General features: G+C 35.1%; 1 protein-coding gene and 1 long non-coding RNA gene across 3 annotated transcripts in view; one reads left to right on the plus strand and one right to left on the minus strand.

Annotated features, from left to right (window-relative positions):
* SEPSECS (Sep (O-phosphoserine) tRNA:Sec (selenocysteine) tRNA synthase) overlaps positions 1-21,633 on the minus strand; it is a 30,968-nt gene extending 9,335 nt beyond the window's left edge. The window contains exons 1-8 of one of the 2 annotated variants that reach the window (XM_016154814.2): positions 21,420-21,633; positions 20,472-20,626; positions 18,428-18,546; positions 17,965-18,123; positions 15,272-15,425; positions 12,392-12,494; positions 6,972-7,101; positions 6,751-6,842 (exon numbers count right to left, since the gene is read on the minus strand). In XM_016154814.2, the coding sequence (XP_016010300.2) occupies positions 6,751-6,842; positions 6,972-7,101; positions 12,392-12,494; positions 15,272-15,425; positions 17,965-18,123; positions 18,428-18,546; positions 20,472-20,626; positions 21,420-21,533 (1,026 nt within the window). In that variant the 5' untranslated portion in view covers positions 21,534-21,633. Of the gene's footprint in view, positions 1-6,750; positions 6,843-6,971; positions 7,102-12,391; positions 12,495-15,271; positions 15,426-17,964; positions 18,124-18,427; positions 18,547-20,471; positions 20,627-20,992; positions 21,284-21,419 lie in introns of those variants that run through there. The other variant, XM_016154815.2, reaches the window with a different exon arrangement.
* Positions 21,618-23,672, plus strand: part of LOC107515718 — a 33,300-nt gene continuing 31,245 nt past the window's right edge. Inside the window, exon 1 of the long non-coding RNA XR_001598072.2 lies at positions 21,618-21,931. This is a non-coding gene — a long non-coding RNA (uncharacterized LOC107515718). The remainder of the gene's footprint in view (positions 21,932-23,672) is intronic.

The raw sequence follows: 23,672 nt of genomic DNA on the forward strand, positions 1-23,672 counted from the left end.
AGACGGCATTTTAAAACTTATGATGCATTAAAAATACGTGGCTATTAAAAAACTGAGATTTCTCCCAATATTCAACTTCTAAAACTTTAACAAATTAGTTTTAATCAGTTCTATCAATCACTTGCTAATACCACTAGAATTCAGTTTTAACTGAAACTAACATTAAGATAGAAATCTTGACTATAAACATATTACTTAGATAACTAAATCTTATATATATCACTAGTATGGGAATTAGACAAAATATTTGAGTTAAGTTCACATCTATCTGCAAATATTTATAGTATCTCTACTCTGTGTAAAGGGTTATGATAGGTAATCCAATAAGCAAAGAAGCTTAAATTATCTTAAAGCTCAATATACTGAATCCTACAATATTCCACATATTAAGGTCCTAAATGCTTTCCCATTAATGTCACTACATTAAAATATATCGTTTAGGAGACTGTACCACTATTTCCTACACTAATACTTAGCTAAGCAGTTTTTTACCTGATATATTAAAGGTGCTACAGAACCTGCACAATTTTTTTGCTACAGTTAAATCTATAACTGACATTTATTATAAAATACTCTGTGAAGGGGGAAATTTATAAGCACCCCAAGCAAATGCATATAGAAAGATCTTACTTAAAAGAAATGAAATATTATTGATTTTCTATGTCTTTTGTGCTGTATTTAACTTAATTTTAAAAGACTCTTCACTAGAGATAAGCTGAACTGTATACCTTAATGCTAATGTCAGCTATATTTCTAGAAAATACAAAACTTTACACCATAGTTCAAGATGTTAATGGAAGAGAAGCTGAATTATATAAAGCATTACCTTTCAAATGGCCTTTTGCAAATTGATTTGCAGTCATGAAACCCAACATTCAGCCTATCCCTCCCCATAACCCAAAGATGCACACAATTCACTACATTTCAAAGTAAAAGGTCTTATGTAATCATGTTTTTTGAAACATACTATTTCATGTTACAGGATAAGGTGAAAATAGAACTTCGCATATTATTACAGTACATCTCATGTGGTGGGTAAATAAATCTAAAGGGAAACTTAATAAGTAGTCTAGTATCTCAATGATCACATGAAAGGATGGACTAAATAGACTGCAGGTACACGTCCCTGCACAGATGTCCATACTTGAAGATAACAGCATAAATGCACTGTGCTGCTTCTGTGACTGTGGCCAGACAGACGGACCCAGGCACACTCGGCATCCTTGCATCGCAGGCTAATGCACTGCTTTCATACTCTTCTGTTGAGGCCCCCCATTCAGGCCTGAAATCTCAGGCTTCTGTTGAGATTCAACTACTCCACTCTTAGGACTGCAGATCTACTGATGCTTCCAAATTCGGCTTTGTTACAGGATATTGTTTGCAACTGTGTCTGATGTTCTTTTAGCACTTAGTTTGTCCGCCAAGCTTCAGCTAACAAATTCCAGCCGCTGGAACAGCCATTCGACTATCATTCCTCTTCTGCAGTTGTCCAATTCAGCAAATATTTGCAACCATGATTATCTGCTTGCCCTGTTCAATAAAGCGCTCTTCTAAAAGAAAAACTAAGCAGAATAATGGTCTTCTCTGGAAGCAAAACAAAAGTGAAGATAAATTTCATAGATTGACCTTTATTTCTGCATAGAGAAACTCAAAGAAAGAGTTTCTTAAATTTGAACCCCTTTTCTTAAAGGCCTCTTCAGTTAAATTCGTGGTCATTTCTCCCTTCAATAAAGCAGATGTGTTGATCAGGAAGGGCCGAGGGCAAAGAGGTTCATCTCACACACACAGTGCCACTCTCTCTGATCTTTTCACCCTTCAAAACAGAAGGCTTGAGAAGGAATGGCTTCAAGCTGAGTTCTTGTCTGCCTCTACTGTGCAAAAGATAAAGCCTTTTCTGAAGAGATATACTAGATGAAATAACCTCTAAAAATATCATTGTGGTGAATAAGGGCATAGAATAAAAAAAAAAAATCCTAAGTTTTCTTTTAACACTCCTTTTTTAGTAGGCAATAACACCGATAATATAAAAAGGAGCTCTCAGTGATGGTATATAAATAGCTCTGGCTGAAGCAAAATAGCTTTGCCTCAGCTTCTCCAGAGCTGAACCAATAAAACTATCACGATTAAATTTTCACAGTTCAAAGGCAAGTCTATTTAAACAAAAGCTCTTATTTTTGCAGCAAAGCCAATAAAAAAACAATATTTATGCTACATATATGCAATTATGGTTTATGGAGGACATCGATATATTTCAAAGAAAAGAGTTGCCTGTTGGATGAAGTTGTTAAAGAACAACTTTTATTCACTTACAATGAGAGTTCTCAAATGAGAATTCTAATACTTTGAAGATTACTACTGCAAATTGTTTCTATTGTAAGTAAATTCTATACAAAGAATTTTAAAATCAATTAATACAGTAGAGCTTTTGGAGTTTTACATACCTACACTAGATAAGGATGGGAGTCACTAGATCATCACTTTTATGGCTCAAATGCCTAGTAAAGAGCCAATAAACACTCCCTCGGTACCAGAGGCAGTCAGAGGGATAAAGACAAAGTGATAAGTGATAAGACAAAGTGCAGAGACTTTAGATCACAAAGGCCTGAGTTTCAGTGGCAGTTCTGGTACTTACATATGGTCCTTGGATAAGTATGTAACTTTCAGAGCCTCAATTCCATCTGTAAAATGGGGGTAATACCTACCTCCTAAACTTTGAGTAGTATGAAATAATAAATACAATGAGCCTGATAGAGTTCCAGGCATACAGCAGACATTTGTAAAAATGTTTGTCTCTCTACCCACTTACTTTTCCCTTAGCCTAAAAAAGTTTTCAGGTTAAAATTACTAATGTTAGCTAACAGGTCTCCTATAAACACATACTAAATCCCTGTAGCTATAAACCTATTCTCGTTCTGTTCCTGTTCATTCCAAACTGTCTAGATAAAAGAAAAAGAACAAAGATCTAGATATTGCTACGAGATTGACCTCTTGAAATATGAGGTGGAGCCATCCAATTCATAAATACCACTAGAACATTAAATTTCTCCCGTAAAATACTTATCCAATAATGAACAAAGTCCTATGAAAAGTAGAGCAGGGTTGCCATCTGAAGCCATTTACCAGCTGAGCTACATACTCCTGCAGAACATTCTCAAAGCAGGTGGATTTTCACTCATGCTAAGCAAAACATACACGTGCATGGGCCTCTGGAATCATTTACAGGTAGCTGAAAATTTTAAAGTCAAACTCTAAATGTCAAAAGTCAGAAGAATCATGGTGTAAAGGAAATTCTTAGATTCCAAAATGATGATGGAACCACCTTAAAAATCAACAATTACAAAATCCTAATGTAAGAAAAGTGCCGTGGAAGAGGGGCACCAGCTGGGGAGGAAGTCCCATTTCCAGAAGTACAGTACCTGTTACACACAACAGGTAATCACCCTTTTAGTTCATTCCTTTTTACAAGTTTTCAACTATATCCATACAGGGCAATGTTTCTATAAGAAAATCTAACTTAATGGAAGTCAGTGTCAAAATGTTATTTGCTTTCTGACTAACTTTCCGGAAAGATGCTTATACTGTGTAAAACAAGGGATGACTACACAACACTGAACCTGTGTGTTCCCAAATACTCTGCAGTGGTTCACTGATGAGCATCTACTATGTATCAAGCAAAGGAAGCCAAGATTAGAAAGACTGATGGTAAACTCGAAGGTGCACAGTGGTCTAAACTACCCACAGTCAAGGCCCAAGTTTCATTACAGATACCTGATGGTAATTTTTTAGGCATGTGCATTCAAATAATCAGTTTAATTTGCTAATTAAATAAGTTTAACTACAAAATCACTAAAGACATATTTACTATAGCAAATATTTAATATTAGCTATTATTTAGTTTCAATTCAAGAACGAAACCAAAAAGTACTAAATAGTATGCTTAGTTGATATATAACAGCATATAAAAATTTTTAAATTTCTATATAATAAATTATACTCTTTAAATATCTAACTTAAAACTTTGTATCAGAGCAATTATATATTCCATTTACTTAGTTTAAAATGAATTTTTACCCAAACCTGCAGAGTGATCAATATACGGCAAAAAGCGGCTACAATAAAGACTACACTATGACAACTAAAAGGTCAAAAATAAATAGCAACTGCTTATATTTTCAAGCTTTGATATTTGAGATATTTGTGCAGTCCACCTCAAACCCCACAAAATATTATCTACCTATAAGTGTTAAAATGCTATGACATTATGTTTTCTCTCCAAGTTTCTGTTATCAGAAGCTCCTCTGCTGGTCCCTTTTCTTCTCCCAGACCCCTTAACGTCGGCGTGCCCAGAGCTCAGTTCTTGTACTTCTTTTCTGCTTAGACTCACTCTCTTGCAATTTCATCCAGTCTCTTGACCAATTAACTCCCCAAACTTTTATCTCCAGCCCAGCCCTTTCTCTTAACACAAGACTCATATCCCACTCTCTACGTGACATCTCTATCTAGATGTCAAAGGATATCCTGAATTCAATTTTGCTGGGAACTGAACTACCGGCGTTCCCCAGAGGCCCGCAGGCTTACCCATCTCAGTTAATGGCCCCTCCGTCCTTCCACCTGCACAAGCCACAATCTCAGAACCATTCCTGACACCTCTTTCTCTCATACAATACATTCATCAGGAACTCCTCTTGGCTCGAAACAGACCTAGAATCCAACCACTTCTCATCACCTCCATTGTCACTATCTAGATATAAGCTAACATCACTTCTTAACTACTGTAAAAGCCTAATAGGTATCCCAACTTCAACCCTGCCTGACCCCCACCCCCTCCAATTTACTGTCAACACAGCAACCAGAGTGATCTTTCAAAATATAAGTCAGATCATGATACTCCTCTATTCAAAATCCTCCAGCAGCTCCTTATTTAACTCAGAATTTGAGGCAAAGACCTCACCATGGCTTAGAAAGCCCTGCATGATCAGCCCACCCCCATCACCACCCTGACTTGGGCTCCCAAAACTTCCCGTGCTCACTTTGCTCCAGCCCTCTTTACTAGCCCTGTTTACTGCCCTCGGTCCTTATACTGGCGTCTGCCTGAAACTCTTCTCCATCACACATGTATGCTCCCTCAGACTTCTCCATGTTGACTCAAATGTCACCTTAAAATGAGGCCTGACCTAACCACTGTATTTAAAAAAATCAATTCCCACCATCGCCACATTATCATTCCTAATTCTCCTTATTTTACTCTATTCTTTCTTTTTTCCAGAGCACTTTTCACTTTATAATATACATATTAAGCAAACTTTTATAATTTATGTTTTATGTTACTTCTTTATTGCTGGTCTCCCCAATCTGCAATATATATAAGTGCCACAAGAGCTGGCATCTCTATTTATTGATCGCTATATCAATATTACATTCCTAAAACATAATATATGCTTAATAAATATTTAACCAATAAGATTTACCCCACACTCAACTTTATCTACTTTGAATTTCACAAAAACACTGGTCCGTACTTTAGTGGGTATGTCACTGTTTAGATGGCAAGCCCAAGACAGCCTGCTAGGAGTGGAAATGGTTATGAGGTACTATGAAACCAAAGAGACCGTCACCTTAACATTGCAACCTTACAAAATGTCTGACTTAAAAATTACCAACGTAATGTGCTAGATTACTAAATTATAGGCCAATTATCATGATTATAATGCCCGTGGTGCAGGAAGTAGCTGTTTTAAGAAATATTCTACAGTCTTTTAGAACTAGAAGTGGCCTGAGATATCAACTGTCTCTCTCATAAATGAGGAAATAAAACCTGTGAGTTCAAGTACCTTTTCCATAATGAAATAACTAGTTAACGAAGAGCTAAGACCTGCTCATGTAAACAGAGGGCAGTCTTCCTCATCTGTAAACAAAGACTTCATCTGCCTTGTGGAGAAGGTTCCTGGAAAGACTTGCTGAGGTCTTCCGTTGGCTACGACAATCTATGACCATGATTACTTTTTGGAGTTTATCAAACTGAAGTTCTGATCATCTACATTTTTTTCTCAGGTTTATTGAGACATAATTAGATAAAGTGAAATCTTAGATGTCCACTTCTCAGGTGCCCACTTCCATGAGTTTTGACAAACATATACAGTCATGAAACTACTCTCCCATTTGACCATGCCAATAGTCCTCTCCCTTAACCACTCGTCTTTTACCTGTCCTGATATTTTTTGCTATTTCCACAATGGCATACGGATGAAACCATAGAATATGTAGCCTTTTGAGTCTGGCTTATTTCATTGAACAAAATGCATTTGAAAGTTATTATGTTATTGCATGTATTAGTTCATTCCTTTTTATTGCTGTGTATCACGGTTTGTTTATATACCAGATGATGAGTTTCCAAAAACTAAAAAGAAAAGGCATGTCCCTTTATCTTTCAAGAGCCTCTAGGTGACAAGTACAATGAATTTTACTGAACTACAAAGAATCCCTGATGTAGGAGTTTCTCAAAAAAAAAAAAAAAAAAAAAAAGGCAAAGTCACCCATGCAAGATTCCTCACCATACTCATAATATCTGGATAAACGGAATGATAATGATTAATTGCAAACCACCCAGGGTGGTCCCAGATCAAAGTAAATCCCCTAGGATGATACTAAGTACCTATAATCCAAAGTGATAAACCGATAGGCAACAACATCAATGATTTGGAGTGCTGTTCTAGTCAGGAGTATTATTTTACACCTAAAGGGAAAGCTTACCTTTCTTTCTTTTAATAGCTTCTTATAGCCATTTGATCCAAGTGATAATAAAGTAATAAGAACATCTAAAGAAGGTGAGGCCGAAGCTCTTCCTGAAATAAGAATGAACGAGTACATTCAGGAGGGGAAAACAGCTTTGGAAATTAAGATTTATTATAGTAGCCTATGTACAAATGAATTTTTTTTAGTTATTCTTTCTGAAGAGCAATTAATTTATTTACCTGGATACATCTTGCTAATTTCCTGAATGAAGGAATCATTAAAGCCAGCAATTATAGCGCCACCTACTGGAACCATGAAATTTTTGTCCAAGCTCTGAACGAAAGCATCTATTCGACCACCCTGAGCCGCCTAGAATGAAATAACATGTAGTATTACACATTAGTTTTTAGAAGAAGAAACAATGGCTATTAACAAATAACTACCATTAAAACAGTTAATGAAAATGAAAATATTTGTATTTCTTTGTAACATCTGTCATATTTTTAAAAACTGAGTTTTTCCTTATATGTGGAAGAGCACTTTCTAGTTTACAACTTGCTTTCATATACAAATCATTTAATGCTCACAACCCTGTGAGGAAGGCAGGGTTTCGGTATCAGTTCAGGTGGTAACTATATTGAAACAGAGCTTTCCCCCCTTCAAATTGGGTAAGACAGAGTGGATTCCTCCTGTGCTGCTCATCTGTAATCTTCTATTTAACAATAAAAGTCAATAGTGGGCCCTAAACTATTAAATAATTTTAAACACCTTCTGTGAGGTTAAGAGTGGCCACCATAGCCTAATGGACTACCACCACCCATGCTGCCAATCAATTAGTTCTACATTTAAAAACCTCTATTTGATGCTAGGATAATATATTACCTGCATGACCACTTTAAGCAATAAGTTCTGCTCCTGCTGCTACTCAGATAAGAGGAAAAAAAAATAATTTTAAACATCAACTAATGGAAATTTTTTCTGTATACTCTTGGCAATATTTCTATATTAATTCATGTTTCCTAATGTTATAATCTTAGATGATCTCATTCCACCGCAAATGAACTTCAAGTGAAAATCTAATATTCTGGTGAAAAATTGAATACTTACCGGAAATATAAAACTAAGTTCTAGTCCCCATCCAACACAGTCTATGACCTTCTGTCTAATGTGGTTCAATTTTCTCCTCTTAAAAATAGAGATACTATCTAAATTTCAACTAAGATCGCTTTTTTCTTTATCTGTGGCTACAGATTTTCAATCTGTATTCACAATCTACATTCCTATTAATATTATAAGCGCATGTGACCTTCATCTTCACACTTTCTCTCCACATCCGTATCTCAGAGAGAAGCAGCAGATAGCTCGCCTAATCTCAGAGACCAGATCCAGGAAACAGGCAGCTGTAAAAGCTGGAGAGGGGAGCTGGCTACTCTGGAGGCTACCACAGGATTGTTTAAATCTCAACCTTCCCCTCACCCTTTTAATTTCCTCATAAACTATGATTGTAGAAAAATCTCACCATGTCGCAGGAAAACAGAAGCATATAAGACTAACAGAATAATTGAAAAATATGCAAAGGAGTATATAAAAAGAGTGGAACAGTTAGAGTTGCCTTTTATTAATGCTTAAGTACTGCCCAAGGCTTCCTGAGAGAAACATGAACCTAAACTGGGAGCAGGATTACTATGAGAACAATCAGGGCCTTAGACTTTGCCAAATCCCTTCATCACTATAACATAGCAAGCACTCAAAGGGCAGCACAATGGACCCAATCTCAGGAATGGTATAGAGACCTTATTTCCCACACTAAAGTCAGAGGCTATCAAAGGCGGGGCGGGTGGGGGGGGGGAACTCTAGAAAGATGGAAGGGCTTAAATAGAATAGAAACACAGGAACACCGTCTATGAAGTAAAGGGTTGCCATTTATCAGTTCATTCATTTACTCATGTATTCATAGAACAAATATGTGAACGCTTATCATTTGCCAAACACTGCCCTAGGTTCTGAGAAGAGCAACAGTGAATAAAACAGGTATTATTCACAAAACACAGCTGACCCTCGAACAATGCAGGGATTATGAGTACTGAGCACCTACATGCACAGTCGAAAATCCACACGTTAACTTAAGCCAGCCCTTCACGTACGTAGATTCCCAACTACCTGATTCTTGGAGAGGACCCTGGATCACTCCACCTAATCTGATGCCCCTCCCCCACCCAAAAACGAGAGTGTTGATCAAGACCTGTCATGTTTACTGTTTACTGTCTGCTTCTGCCCTATGAGGATAGGATTTTGTATCATGCACTACTGCATCCCTGGTACCCAGCCTGGTGCCTGGCATACCAGTGGGAACCCTGTAAATATTTGCTGAATAAACAATTAGGCCTGTGAATAAGTAGTATAATACCTACTTCTCTCAAATTCTAAGCAAAGTTGCTGTTTCCTACACTTTTCTGACTCTTAAAATAATTAATCCTGTGTATCTTTCTGACTCTACTACACTACTACATCCCCCGCCATTAAGCTGTCCTAACATCTATATTCCACGAGTCTCCTGAATAAGTCAGTTCAGTATATAAACAGAAGTGTAGGTTATTCAAAGTTAACTTCCTGGGGACTACATGTGCATACCAGAACGTTCTATATGCTTGGCATTGTCACTTTGGGGTATCACTCTTAAAAAAAAAATGAATCTTAACATATTTTAGTTATAGCTCTTCACTGACTACCTCATTACACCATCTTCTCAAGAAAGTTTTGCAGTGTAAGTACTTTGTCTTTTAGAGAAAAATATGGGGCTTTGGAGTCACAGTGAACCAGATGGGCCATTTTGTATCTCTCAACCTTGGGCAAGTCACTTAATTCTACTGAGTTTGTTTCTTCATTTGTAGAATGGGAACAATTAAAAAATGTACCTTAAATTGTTAGGATTAAGTTAATAAACTTTAAGAGTCTAGCGGAATACCTACACACGGTGAGTACTGAGTACTCAGTAAATGGTATACACTCCTAAAAATAACTATTGGGAAGAATTAAAGCTAACTTTTAATTTTTCGGAACATCATGGAACAGCAACCAGCACTCAATACGATCCAAGTATTCATTTGATTTAAAGCAAGACCACACTACCTCTTTCTGTGAGGGAAAAATAAAATGTTTGTGTACTGCTTTTTTTTTTTAAGAAATGGCAATTTTAGAAGGTAATACATATCTGCAACAATAGAATAGGTACATTTAAAAGATTCATTTGCCCATCTTTAAGTGTTATTTTCCAGTTAAAGTTTTAATGAAGCCACCCCTCAAATGAAGAGAGGTGATGACAAATCGGGAATTCGTGATGCACAACTCCAAGGGCACCTGTCACGTCGTACACTGGACCTCATTTTCGTTTGGTCTTAATCTCTTAAAAAAGCCATCAGATTTCTCGTACTCAAAAATGTGTGAGCACCGAAAAACTGAGCACTTCTAAGTAAACAGCATGTGAGTAAATGTTAAGAAATCATTAAAATGATCATTCTGAAAATTTACAGGCATGTTTAGAACTATAAGTTTATATCTAAGTTTAAAAATTAAATATATTTTTCACTACATTTTTAAAAGTTAATTCTAAATGTACACAATGCTTACAACTATATAAAAAACAGTAATTGTATATTAAAAAGAAAAAAGTTGGTTCATAAATTATTAAAAGTATTTGTTAAGGGAATACGGTTATCAATGATCATTTACTCCTTCCTCACTTTGCTACACCTTTAGTCATGCTGATATATATGACTTTTAAATGAATTGAAGCTGCTAAAAATCAAGGAAGAGGAGAAAGGGAAAATGGGAGGAGGAATAATAATGAATCACTGGAATAAAATGGTTTTTAAGATTTCCAGTATGGGAAGTTACACAACCTTCCTTTGCTACCATTCATATTAGATATAATCTAGTCTAGTACTATGACAACGCCTTAGAAAACTAAGGAATAATAGAAAAGGATACCAAGGAAATGATAGTTTTCCTCCAAAGATCTTAATGAACACTGACATACCGTACTCTACCCCTGGACTTATGTTACATAAACAAACTTATTTCCTTATTGGTTAAGCTAATTTGAACAGGAATTTCTGTTACTTACAACAAATTACATCCTTACAATTAATTACATCCTTACAACCTCTGAGTAAAGAAATTAAGCAAAGCAGCTATTACTGTCATATAAATAACATTTATATCAGAGATGATACTAGTAAACTCAAAATGATGAAAAACAAAAATATTTACTAGATAGGATCTACTGGGCCAAGGAGCATTCACCATCATGTTAGAGGAGGCCACAGATAATCTGTGAATAACTTATCCACTCATAACACAAACCACATGTATGTCAAAATTGAATATGTAATGAAAATCATTATGTACACAAATTATATCTCATATCATATACAGGAATCAATCCATATGCTAACATAGTATGAAAATTAATCATTGTAATACTTCATTTATTCAATCAATTTTTTCAGTAATTAGTAATTGACATAATTGTCAATTATGTACCAAGTACTATCTTAAGTGTGGAAGACATAATAGTGAACAAAACAAACTCCTTGCCCTAACAGAAATTTAATTCTAATTACCGTCAATAACTAGACGATAAATAACCTAACAAATAGTGATAAGTACTATGGAGAAGAGGAGCAAGAGGTCATCAATTTTAAGAAACAAAATTATTTTATATACCACTAGGTAAGAAAAAAATTGCCAATTAACATTACAAGACACCAATGACTGTGAAACATCCCAATTTCAGAGATGTTATAATGTGAAAAAAATGTGCACCTTAAAATTAAGGAAAAGGGAAATAGAAATGCTGGCAAGGAAGAGGAAGGTGTTATTTTAGATCAGGTGTCTGAGAAGTTTTCATTGGCCTAAAAAAAAGTGAGGGAAGAAGCCATGCAACTCTCTAGAAAAGCAACCCAGCGAGAGGAATGCGCGAGAGCCTGGTGGTGTGCACACACGCGGTGTGACGGAGAAACAGTAAGGAGGCATGTGTGGCGAGCGAGAGCAGCAGAAAGTGAAGCCAGAGAAGCTGCAGAGACCCGGAAACACAGAGCAGAGCAGGCCGGGGCCGTGACTCTTATTCTGAGTGGGACGGCCAGCCAAGTCATGTTTTCAAAAGGAGACTCTAAAACAGATGTCTGGGATTTAGTTGATGCTTATAAAAATAAAACGTCATAAAATTTTTAAAACCTTGCTAACTTCACCGTTATATGCTAGAATGTTTATAAGTGAAGTCACTTCTAGTCTAGGAAAAGAGGGTAAAGTGATTCATTAAATATTAAATATAGGAAGAATCAACATAATTTAAAAAATACTATAATCCAGTATATTAGAAAAATGGGAATCCTGCTAATGAAACATCCTCAGAAAGCTAAAAACTAAGCTACTGAAGTATTTCTATGTTGGTTCTGAATTAAGCTATTAGTCCAATTGCCACCATACTACCAAAAAATGACTGTTACTGAGTGAATATTGAATGTAAATTTCTAATGCTCCATAAAGTAAAAGGTGCTAGATAACAGGTTTTACTATATCAGATTGTAAGAAAAACAGATAATAATCATAAAACATGTTAAAATCCATATTCTCTTGACACATCCTTTTAGTCTCTTACCTGCTGAATGAGGTGCATACACTTTGAAGACTGCAATCCATAAGCATTGTTGACTATATGTGGAATGCCGTAACTAGCACAAATCACAGCCAGTTCTTCTAATCTATAAATATTCAACAGAAAGACACAGTCACACAGTGCTTTTATAAATTATAATGAAAATTATTTTAATATTCTTAATGTACACTAGGAAAAAATGACAAAACTGAAATTTCTATAGCAGTATTTAAGCATGTAATTTGGCAGTTTGGAAATACATAGCAGGTACTTTAGGATAAACTTTAAAAAGGTTTTAAATTGTTACCAATAAGTGAGAAAATGTGTATTTATAAAAATCTGTATAGATGGTAGCTTTTAAGTCACTTTAAAATTTCCTATATAAAAAGCAAGAAGCAGATTATATATGACCCTTTACAAGGCTGTAAACTGTTTAAATGCTTATCACACTAAAGCTAATATCTACAAAATTAGCATATTTTGAAATCTTAAGAAATCTCACATTAAACATCCTATAATGTAAAAAACATATTTTCAGATTTCAATGTATTAAAAAAATACAGAACATTAAAATGTTTCAGTACCAAAATAACATTTTCCAACAACTTGAATACTGAAGAATCTTCTAAATAGCTGTTGGTTTTAAGTTCACTCTTACTTTTTCATTTGACAATTTTCACTTTCATATTAAGTCAATCTGAGAGTAACTTTATGCAAAGTAAGGTAATTAGATTTCAATTAGAGTATAATAAATGATATTCCTTTGCAAAATCAAATACTACTTGTGACTGAGGTCACCCCTAATGGAAATGTCTTTATGCTGTGAAGCTAAAACTAAATCCTATGGTTAAATAAAATTAATTAAAAAAAAAATATTCTTTCTATAATAAAAGAATTTTTATACAATAAAAGTTCTTTCCCACAGGATGTATTTCAAATATATATATATATATATAGTTTTCACATCTATTAATGCACAACATATTATTTATAGATGTACATTAATGTTTTTAAAGTACAAATAGGAATAACATTATTTTGTTCCTCTGTTGGAAGTTTACAATTTACTTCGAGTTTTATGAATTAAAAACTCATTTTATCATTCCTTTTCATAAGTCTCACAAATCAACAGAAAACTTTTCTGTTAAACTAAACAGATGTCGTTTTTAACAGAACAGACCTGGGATACACACAGTGTTTCCTTCATAAAAGTCACTTTCACATGTCTGTGTTCTAATGAAACAAACTTTAATAATAAATTTCCTTGAGAGGAAGGCACCATAATAACATAAACTACTATTTTAAAAAAATCACTTGTAAGTAGTTTTAAATATTCTGAATTGATCAAATCTGCTAATAGAGTATATAGAAAGGTATTTGACAAAAGGCAGAGACTGAAAAAAATATTTTCTATGTGAATCAAACTGTATTCTAACTTAGAAGCACATTTAAGGTATTTATTAATTAGAAAAAATGATACACTTCCTTTTTTTAACCGTTCCTTTGACTGATTTTGCCCTACAACGCTCTCTGTCCAATTAATAAACTAATTAAGACAACATACGCCCAATCAAATTAAGACTATAAAAGAATTAAGCTTAATGTAAAGAAATCAAATGTATTCAAATTTAAGAAAATCAGAAATGCAACCATATTACTAATAATGGTTCATCATCATTTTCTTAAAGTTCACTCTTATAAGAAACATTCATATTATACCACTAAAAGGCAGCAGATGAAAATTCTGCTAAGAAAAATATGATTTTTTCCAAAGGAAATAATACATGTAAACAAAAACAAACTATCCTCAAGGATTAATAATCTAATGAGTATAAATATCCATATGCTGTTTTTGGAAATGTGATTTATTTCCATCACATTAAAATTTCTCTAGATAGCAAAAACATCAATAAAAAATAACTTTAGTATGTCAATGTAAATTTAAAATGATTGGTAAGTAATAAATAAAGCATACACAATATAATCTTAAAATCAAATTCGGACTCATAATTGAGGCGAGGTAAATTTTGAAGAGCATGGCTTCAACATTGTCTCTTAAAGTCTGCCTATAATAAAAGCCAATATGCATTCATTACTGCCAAATGATGTGATTTCATAAAAACCAAAGTATAACTTGATGCTATAAAAATAGTCCAAAGTCTATATAGTTTTTACAAATTACTAGTGCTTCTTTTCAAAATGTTAAAATATAACAGACTTGCTGTCAAAATTAGAAATCTGTATTTCCATACCTAAGCCTACTACACCTTCCAAATAAAAATTTGTGGCCATCCTTTAGAAAAATAAACATTTGCTTTTTTTATTTTCTTAAATATTTGCATTTTTCTCAAAATACTAAAACAACCACTATGTACATTTAAGTGTAATCCTCCAATTAAAAAAAATTCTAAAATTAAAAAAAATCCTAAAATTTTTTGTTTAAAATCTGTTAATGCTGATACGTATCATGCTGATACTTTACATTGTTTTCCATATATGAAAACTAACTGTAAAATCAAAGTAGAGAGAGTAATGAAAACAAGTAAATCCATCATTTAGCTCAGACACGTCTATTAAATAATAAGGAAGAAGATGCTAAGAGATCAGAAAACAGAAAAAAAGAAAACATTCTCTGCATTTGCTCCACTCAGTATTAGTTGCTTTTCCTCTTTCTTTATCAAATTTTTATTTTCTCCATCAATTATGCAGTTGCTGCATAAAGTCAATCTATTTTGTAAAAAGTGTTCATTCACCTATTTACTGACAAATGTTACTTAAGCATCTCTGAGAATTACTATACATACATTTTATTTTTAAAATGATGCCCCCCCACCCTCCTGCCCCCACCCCCCGCCCAAAGGACAATATTCCTAAATCCATTACCGATCAGGCACTCTTGGAGCAAAACAGGATGTAGTAGAATGAACACACAGAATGTTATCAGGCCCAAGTTCCTGGACTTTGGCCTCCACTGCTTTCAGGTTTGTTTGCAGCTCATCACCTTCTAAAATGTTCTCTATCACCACAGGCTCAAAACCTAACCAAGCCAAGCAGAAGTAAGATGTTAGTATAAACAAAAATAGAGGAAGATCGTGGAACTCTAGGAAGCAGTACTACTTCACACAAAAATTCTAAATATTTATTTTCCTTGATGAATCCTCCTCTAGCAATAAAGACCTGGCTCAATTCTGGTATGAGTCAAAGGCAGGTCAAAATAATCTAAAGGACAACTAGACCACAATTAAGATCACAAATCTATTTAAACTTCTGATATGATAAGAAAAACTAATTTGGGGAAGGAAACAAAACATTAAATAGATATCTATAAAAGTAATAACACAGTCATTGATCACAAAAAGGATCATTTAATCCAGTTCAATTTCAGTACACAGAAAAGTAAATCTACCCATTCTCTGACAATATTTATGTTTTAAAGTTCACTTTATTTCAAAGATGGACAAAAATAATCCAAGTATTGAAACAAATCACAATCATCATCTTAATGTTTTATCTCTAAAGAAAAGTGTAATTTTAGGAGCTTACAGATCACTGACCCATCTCATAGCTTACAAGAGCCTTCTATAACTTAAACATAAAAATTGTTGTCCAATTTTCAATGGAATTAGTACACTTAACTAGTCCGTAATCAAAAGTTCACCCAAATAATAATTACGTAACCTTATATGGTAAATATTTAGGTATAATCTTAAAGTGTTGCATAAACAATATATACACTAAATAATATACAAAGCACTTATATTAACCAAGTTTGTGACACTAGTAAGTACTTAGGGTAAAAGTAAAAACTAAGTGTTAAGTCTCAGAAATTGCATAAATATTAACCTGGGAAATTTTGCACATAAAATTATCATGTAGTCACATCTTCAGTGTCCCCAAATACCAAATCTCGCAGCAGGCTAAATTCATGGATTTAAAAGCGGCAAGGGATTTAGAAACCATTTAGCTCAACTCACTTATTTAAAAGATAAAGGAACCAAAGTTCAGGAAGATTAAGTGGCTTCCCCAAAGTCACACAGCAAGTTATAGCAAAGTTAAGGGCAAGTAGTTTTCTTTTGTGTTTTAGGATCCACATCGAACTGTCTATAGTCTATCTGTGGAAATATAAAACTTCAGCCAGTATAAAATCGACATTTCAAATATGTTGATTCAGAGCTCTCCAGGGTTTTAAATCTATACCTTCATAGCCATTAAAACAAATATATGAAACTTTACATTGTAGCTTCCTGAGGACAGCTAATTTTCTATTATTTCTCAAATTCTCTCAACCTGACCTTATTTCAGCTTTCAAATACTTAAAATAACAGTTTTTTTTAAAAAGACTACAACTATCTTGCTTCCTTAGAGGTTATCCTAAAAAGGAATAAACTGTAAATTATAGTCCAAATCATAACATCTTTTGGAACTTTCCAGTTTTTCAATATGGCAATCTTTTCTATAAGTTTGGTTATCAATTCTTTGGTTAACAGGATATAAATTTATGACACAACTTCATGCCGCTTAATCAGTATATTTTTAAAAGCCTATCAGTTTCTGCTATATGTCCTTACTATGAATCCCTTTACATGAGTTTCTTTAGATTTATGCAGTTAATTACAGCCCAATACTGTTCATTTCACACAACAGACTCTGACCATTCAATAACAACCTTAAATTCTCAAATTTTACTTGACTTAAGCAAACCAAATACTAAAACGCTAATTTAAAGGTTTTGTCTCATCTTCACTTAATGATGCCTACATCCTTGCACTTTGATTCATGGTAATAATTTATACAACACTCATGTATATACAACAAATATTCCTAAACACTTTTTATGCTCCAGGGATTACTGTTATGTCATCCCATTTATCCTCAAAACAATCAAGTGAGGTAGCTTAATCATACTCCCATTCGAAAGAACAGTAGCAAATGATCCAGAAATTCTACTTTTGAGTATATACCCAAAAGAATTTAAAAAGCAGGGTCTCAACAAGTATTTGTACACGCATGTGTGAATGATGCTGCATTATTCACAAAAACATCATTCACAATAGCCAAAAGGTACAAACAACCCAAGTATCCATCAATGAATGAAGAAAATGTGGGATACACACATGCGTGTGTGCATGTACGCACACAGGGAATGGGATATCAGTCAGTCTTAAAAAAGACTAAAGCATGGATAAACCTTAAAGACATTATGCTAAGTGAAATTAGCCAGTCACAAAGGAAAATATAATTCCACTTACACAAAGAACCTAGAGTAGTCGAACTGGTAGAGACATAAAGTAAAATGATGATTGCTAGGGAAAGGGTTAGTGGGGAGAAGGTGGTTACTCTTTAATGGGCAGAACTTCAGTTTAAGAGAATGAAAAAGTTCTCAAGATGGATGGTGGTGATGGCTGTACAACAATATAAATGTACATAACGTGACGAAACTATACAGTTACTACCACAATAAAAAGAAGAAATAGAAATAGGTTTAGTTTCTTTCCATTCAGCCATCTCTACATAAAAAGTTAGAAATGTCTCACTGTGATACGAAAGACGTATATATACCACTTCTCTTCTTTTACCTGCAGTAATCATGGATTTAAAGCAGGACTTCTGGTCTATTCGCGGCCATATAATATACTTTGCCGTTGGTCGTTTGTGTCGTAATGTTAAGAAACACAGGGTTAAACTCATACCAGTTGCCATAGGCACTACGAAGCAGTTGGTCACTGTATGGACACCTAGGAATAAGAGGTAAAACGAAATTAGTTATTCCATTGAGAAACCAGCACCCTTCTTGAAATTATATACTTCTAGCAAATAAAGCGTTGACTTAGAGCTTCTTCTGTACTTGCTCTCAGGAAACTTATAGCCAAATTCATCCTCCATGCTTATACCTCTGATTCTTTACATTATTCTAAAGATATATACGACTTTTCAAAAGATGTTTATATCCTTTTTGGAAAGAGGCATTAATACAAGAAATTGGGGAAAGGTGTACGTGGCTAGTGAGCCAAAAGTTTTAATGATTAACACAGTACATACCAGCCAACTTTATGATGTCCAGGACCAAAGAATTGGTAATTTTGTTCAAAAGGCTAGAACCAGCAGCTTTTGGTTGCACAGCAGAAATATCACCTGATCGTCCAATTCCATGAATAAACCTAAGCAAAAAATGGGTCAACAACTGGACAAAAATATTCGGTATTCTAAGTAATCCACTGCATAAGTATACAAATACAATAACAACAACACCAATAACAAAACGGAAGCAATACTTGACTACTGTAGATATATTTCATAAACTATTAATAATAGGAAAATATCCTGTTAAATTTAAAAAGTTCATCAATTATGCTGTTACTTAGTCTCCAAAGATGGCCACCGCCAATTCCTTTTTTACTCTATGCCTATATGGTACTGCCACACCAAAAGATGGAGTCAGTCTAATTCCCTCCAATTGAATCTGGGCTGGCCTTACTGAGTTGCTTGGCCAGAAAGAATCAAGTAGAAGTGATGGTCTGGAACTTCTGAGCTAGATCATAAGAAGCCTTGAAGCTTTCCAACTGGCCTCTTGAAGGGCTTGCTCTAGGAAGCTCCCTCTTATAATATAGATGTCATGCTGGGATAAGCCAAAGCCACATGGAGGCCATCTGAGTTTCCAGCCATCCAAGTAAGTCAACTTGGATTAACTGCCCAGTTGAATCTCCAGATGACTAAATTCTCAGCCAATATCCAACTGCAACCACATTAAAGACTCAAAGCAATAATCACCTGCTGAGCCAAATTTACCCACAGAACTATGAGAGATAATAACAGATTGTTTTAAGCCACTAAGTTTTTGAGTGGTTTGTTATGCACCAGTAGAAAAGCAGAATATATGCAACATTAAATTCTCTTCTTCCTTTCCTCTTCCTCTAACCAGAGCAGTGGGCTAAGTTCCACTTGGGATGAGCTGTTTCAACTATTGCCTTAATTTTTTAAAAAAATTATATGCTCCTTAAAACGAGTGTGCAAATATACTCATTTTAAATGAGATGCTATACACTATTTTAAAATACTTCTGAGTACTCTTCCAAATCAAAAATCTGTAATTAATAGTTAGATCAGAAATTCTGCATACTGGAATTACTACAAAACACTAGTGTTGCACCTCATTGCCACCGAAACTTCATGTACAAAGTATTTTTTTACACACAATTATCAACAATATTATGAAGTTATACATATATTATCATTAGCTTTGACCACAATTTTTTTTTAAATTGACATATTAGTTCAGGTATATAACCTAAAGATTCAGTATTTATATATTGTGAACTGATCACCAGAAGCGCATCACTACGCAGTTATGAGGTTTTGATTGAAATAAAATTCTGCTAGCCCTAGGAAAATATCGTGATTTAAAATCAAGGAAAACAGTTGTTAAGAGTTTACTTGTATTTCACAAAAAGGCTAGAGAACAGATAAATGATGATATCTGAAATGGCTATCAATTAAATGATCATCAGAACTGATGAAAAGCTTTCTAAAATAATGTAGATTTTAATAATTTAAAATTAAACATACTTTTTCCTACATCTATTGCAATAAAGCAAAATACTTATAAAACAGATACAGTTTAGACGCAGATGAACGTTTTAATGTTCTACCTATTATACATCATTCTCCAAAAAAATTTGCAATTGTAAAAAAGAAACATGGAAAACTATAAATAACCTTAACATATTTAAACCTTTACACCAAATAAGCTTATTAGTTTTCTACAAAAGAAACATGGAAAACTATAAACACCTTAACATACTTTAAACTTTTACACAAAATAAGTTTATTAGGTTAAACATTCTTAACAGAATCACCCAGAACCTGAAAAGGTGACCACCACATACTAGAACTTTTACCTTACTGTCTTAAAAAGCACCTACTCAGAAAAATTGGTCCTATCTCCAGTTGCATCTAATTTACATGCCTATTTGAATAAAGAAGTAGGTTACAAAGGGACATTTTATGATGAAAACTGCTACCATTGTTTTTAAACAAACAAAAAAAAAGGCAAAAAATAGTTTTCACAAGCTTCTTGAAAAAATACCTGTAATGACGCCGAGCAACTAATTTAGATGCCACTCTCCCTTCTCTTTCTCCCACACCACAATTGCCCAGGAAATTGTTGCTGTCCATTATGGCAAGCTCATGTAGGAACAGTTCAAGTGTGCTTTCATCCCAACCATCCTCTGGACACTTGCCCTTAAAAACAAACAAAAACTTATATTAAAGAAAACCATCGTTCCCTAGAAGCCTACTTCAATGGCTTTTAAAACTTGTTATTTTGCTATGCTCTTTGCTTTCAAAAATTCAGGCACAAATTCAGCACTATGAAGAAACCCTCGAATAGGCAGTATGTTTACCCTACACTGTATTCCAATTATTTAGATTGCGAAATGATAAATGCACTCGATGAGATCGACTCAGATTTCAAGCTGCAGTATGTTAAAGTAACTGAAAACCAATAAATCTTAACTTCAACGAAGATTCTTCAAACCATAGTGTTAAAACTATGGGTTGTCTAAATTTAGTGAAATTAAAAGCCAGAAATCCTGGCAGGAGCAAGACCTGTGAAGTTCCGAGGCAGCACCTGCTAAGAGTTGCTACATCGTGGTTTACATACAAGTGTTTCCCGTGTCCCAGAGAGGAGTGAAAGATGGGAGGTGCGAACTTTGCCCTTTCCGCAAACAAAAAAAAAAGTAAACCAACTGAGACTTCCACACACTCCCGCATCCCAAAGCTAAATAAAAAGGGATTCAAAATCCCGAACCCACACGTCCCCTAGGAACACTCTGGGCTTTGCTGGCTTTGATGAGGGTGAGAAGGAGCTGAGCGCAGCAAGTCATATTGTACATGTCAAGCTGAGACAGACTCAGGGGCCAGGTCTCAACCAGCAAATAGGAGCGCGCGAGGCAGGACTCAGCACTAACAAGGAGGCGGGGCGGAGCCTGGAAGCGCGGCGGCTCCGGGGTGGGGGGATTGGACAGCGCGGTACCTTCTCCAGAAGCAGCCGGATGAGGTGCTCATGAGAACGGCGGGCCTCATAGCCCTGCCGCACGTAAGCCGGCGACACCAGCCGCTCGGCCGCCGCGAAGCTCTCGCGGTTCATGTCGGTGGTGGTGACTGTCCCGAGAGAACAGTCAACAGACGACGACACACCCGGAACGAGAATGCAACCGACCTACTGGACGGTACGGCAAGGCCTTGGGTCAAACATTTACGTCTCGCTTTCGCGCATGCGCAAACAACCCCAGCTAGTGTGCCAGAAACTGAAGAATCTGAGCATGCGCAGGAGTGTCAGCGCGTTTAGCAGGCTTCAGCTACTGCTGAGAATTAGCCCCTCCTCGCTGCGTCTGATTGGTCTAATTAATCCCTAGTGTTCCTGAGACGGACTTAAAGGAGGGACTTTGCACTTGTGCAGAGGGGATGAGGAAAGTAAAGGGCAGCTGCGTGGTCTTCTCTGAAGGAAACTTTTCTGAGAGCACTGTGTTCCAGTCCTGTTAAACGGTGAGATTTGGGCAGTCTGTGCTTCAGCCTTACTTAGACCACGTTTCTCAGATCCCGAATCTTTCATCCTTACCTTTATACGTCTCAACATTTAAAATTGCCTGACAACTCTTTATGAAATAACAATGCCCCACTCCTTTTCTCCTTTGCACTACAGAATTTTTAACCCTAACTCTCATCATCACCACCTGTTACGACAGATATTTGTTAATGCACACACACAGCTATGAATGTAAACTCCCCGCAGGAAGGGCCTTGGTTTTTGCTGCCGTAGGCACCCCACAACGCTGCCCAGAATACTGTAGGCGCTATTTTTTTTTTAAATATTGAATTAATGATTTACTTTGACCATTTAACAACTTAGCACTAGGTATCAGAGATCTAGAAATGAAAAGGTAGGATTTCTGCCTTAGATTTCCTTGCAATCTTCACCTTAGGTGAGTAAACAGTAATTCCTGGCTTTGCTCTTGTCCAGTAGTGTGCTAGAGCCCACTTGCGCTGGTTTGTACTCACTTGCAAGAGCTGATTGTTAAATGTTCAGTAATTTTGTGAGCTGGTTATTTAATACAGCTGCTCTTTAGCAATATATTAATTATGTAACTTTACAATTAACTATTAAAAACAAAAGTAATAAATGCTCAAACTCATCACTTCTTAATTATTTTACTACATTTTACTATTATCTATGCTTTTGACATTATTTATATTGATTGTATCTATATAGTGGAAATAGGATATAACCAGTGTACTGCTGCACATCTGTCCAAATCCTGTTTTAGTGGCATCATGTGGGAGTATTTACACCAAGGAAATCAGCAAATGCTATAAAACAGGCCCTTACCTTCCCATCCCACCTACCCAGGAATCTATTGTTTAACATGTACCGACTCACTACTATTCCTATTGCATGTGCTCAGGGCATCCTGCCCTTTAACAGCCATGCTACTTGTCTAATTTGCATTCCAGTTGTTAATTTTCTGTCTTCCTTAATCAGACTCTGAGCTCCTAACTGACAGGACTGTGTTTCATATTTGTATTCACAGCACACATGAACATCTAAGAGATGTCCAACAAATATTCGTTGAATGATGTAGATAATTTGAGAACCGTGTAAAACTATACAGAAAGGTATATCACAAAATAGTGAGAATTTAGCTTGTTTTTTAGAATAAACATTAGCCTTCAAACTATGGAAAAGTTGAGTTCTTATTCCCAAAATGCAACTATTTTTTTACAACTTTTCCTTTAGGAAAGCCTTCAAAGCTGCTTTTGTCGATCACATGCAAAATGTGCAAAAATCCCAAGAGCCATCTTATAACTGAATGGACACACTGGGTTTTGTGCCAGCAGGTTGTCTCATTGTTCACCAGTCTAAATTTGAAAAAATGTTTGTTTCCAAAAACTAAATCTATCAAGATGTGCCTTCACTAAAAAACAAACAAACAAAAAAATCCCGCAGGTTGAAGAGACAATTTCAAAAGAAGTGCTCCAAAATTACTTTCGTCCATTAACTCACCCAATGAAAAAATTTCATTGCCTTTACAAGATGTAACATGGTTAAAAATAGGTCCAACATTTGTAGGTCTAAATTTTGCTTGTCTCACTAGTTGCATGACTTTGGATACATTACTCAGACTCCTGAGCTTTGCTTTCCTCATCTGTAAAATAGGGACAGCAAGAACATAGTTATGGTGATTAAATGAGATCTAACTTCTCAATGACATCTTCACCTTGATAGACT

This window comes from Rousettus aegyptiacus, unplaced genomic scaffold (assembly GCF_014176215.1).
Source record: "Rousettus aegyptiacus isolate mRouAeg1 unplaced genomic scaffold, mRouAeg1.p scaffold_m13_p_10, whole genome shotgun sequence".
In the NCBI taxonomy this organism is placed as follows: domain Eukaryota; kingdom Metazoa; phylum Chordata; class Mammalia; order Chiroptera; family Pteropodidae; genus Rousettus; species Rousettus aegyptiacus.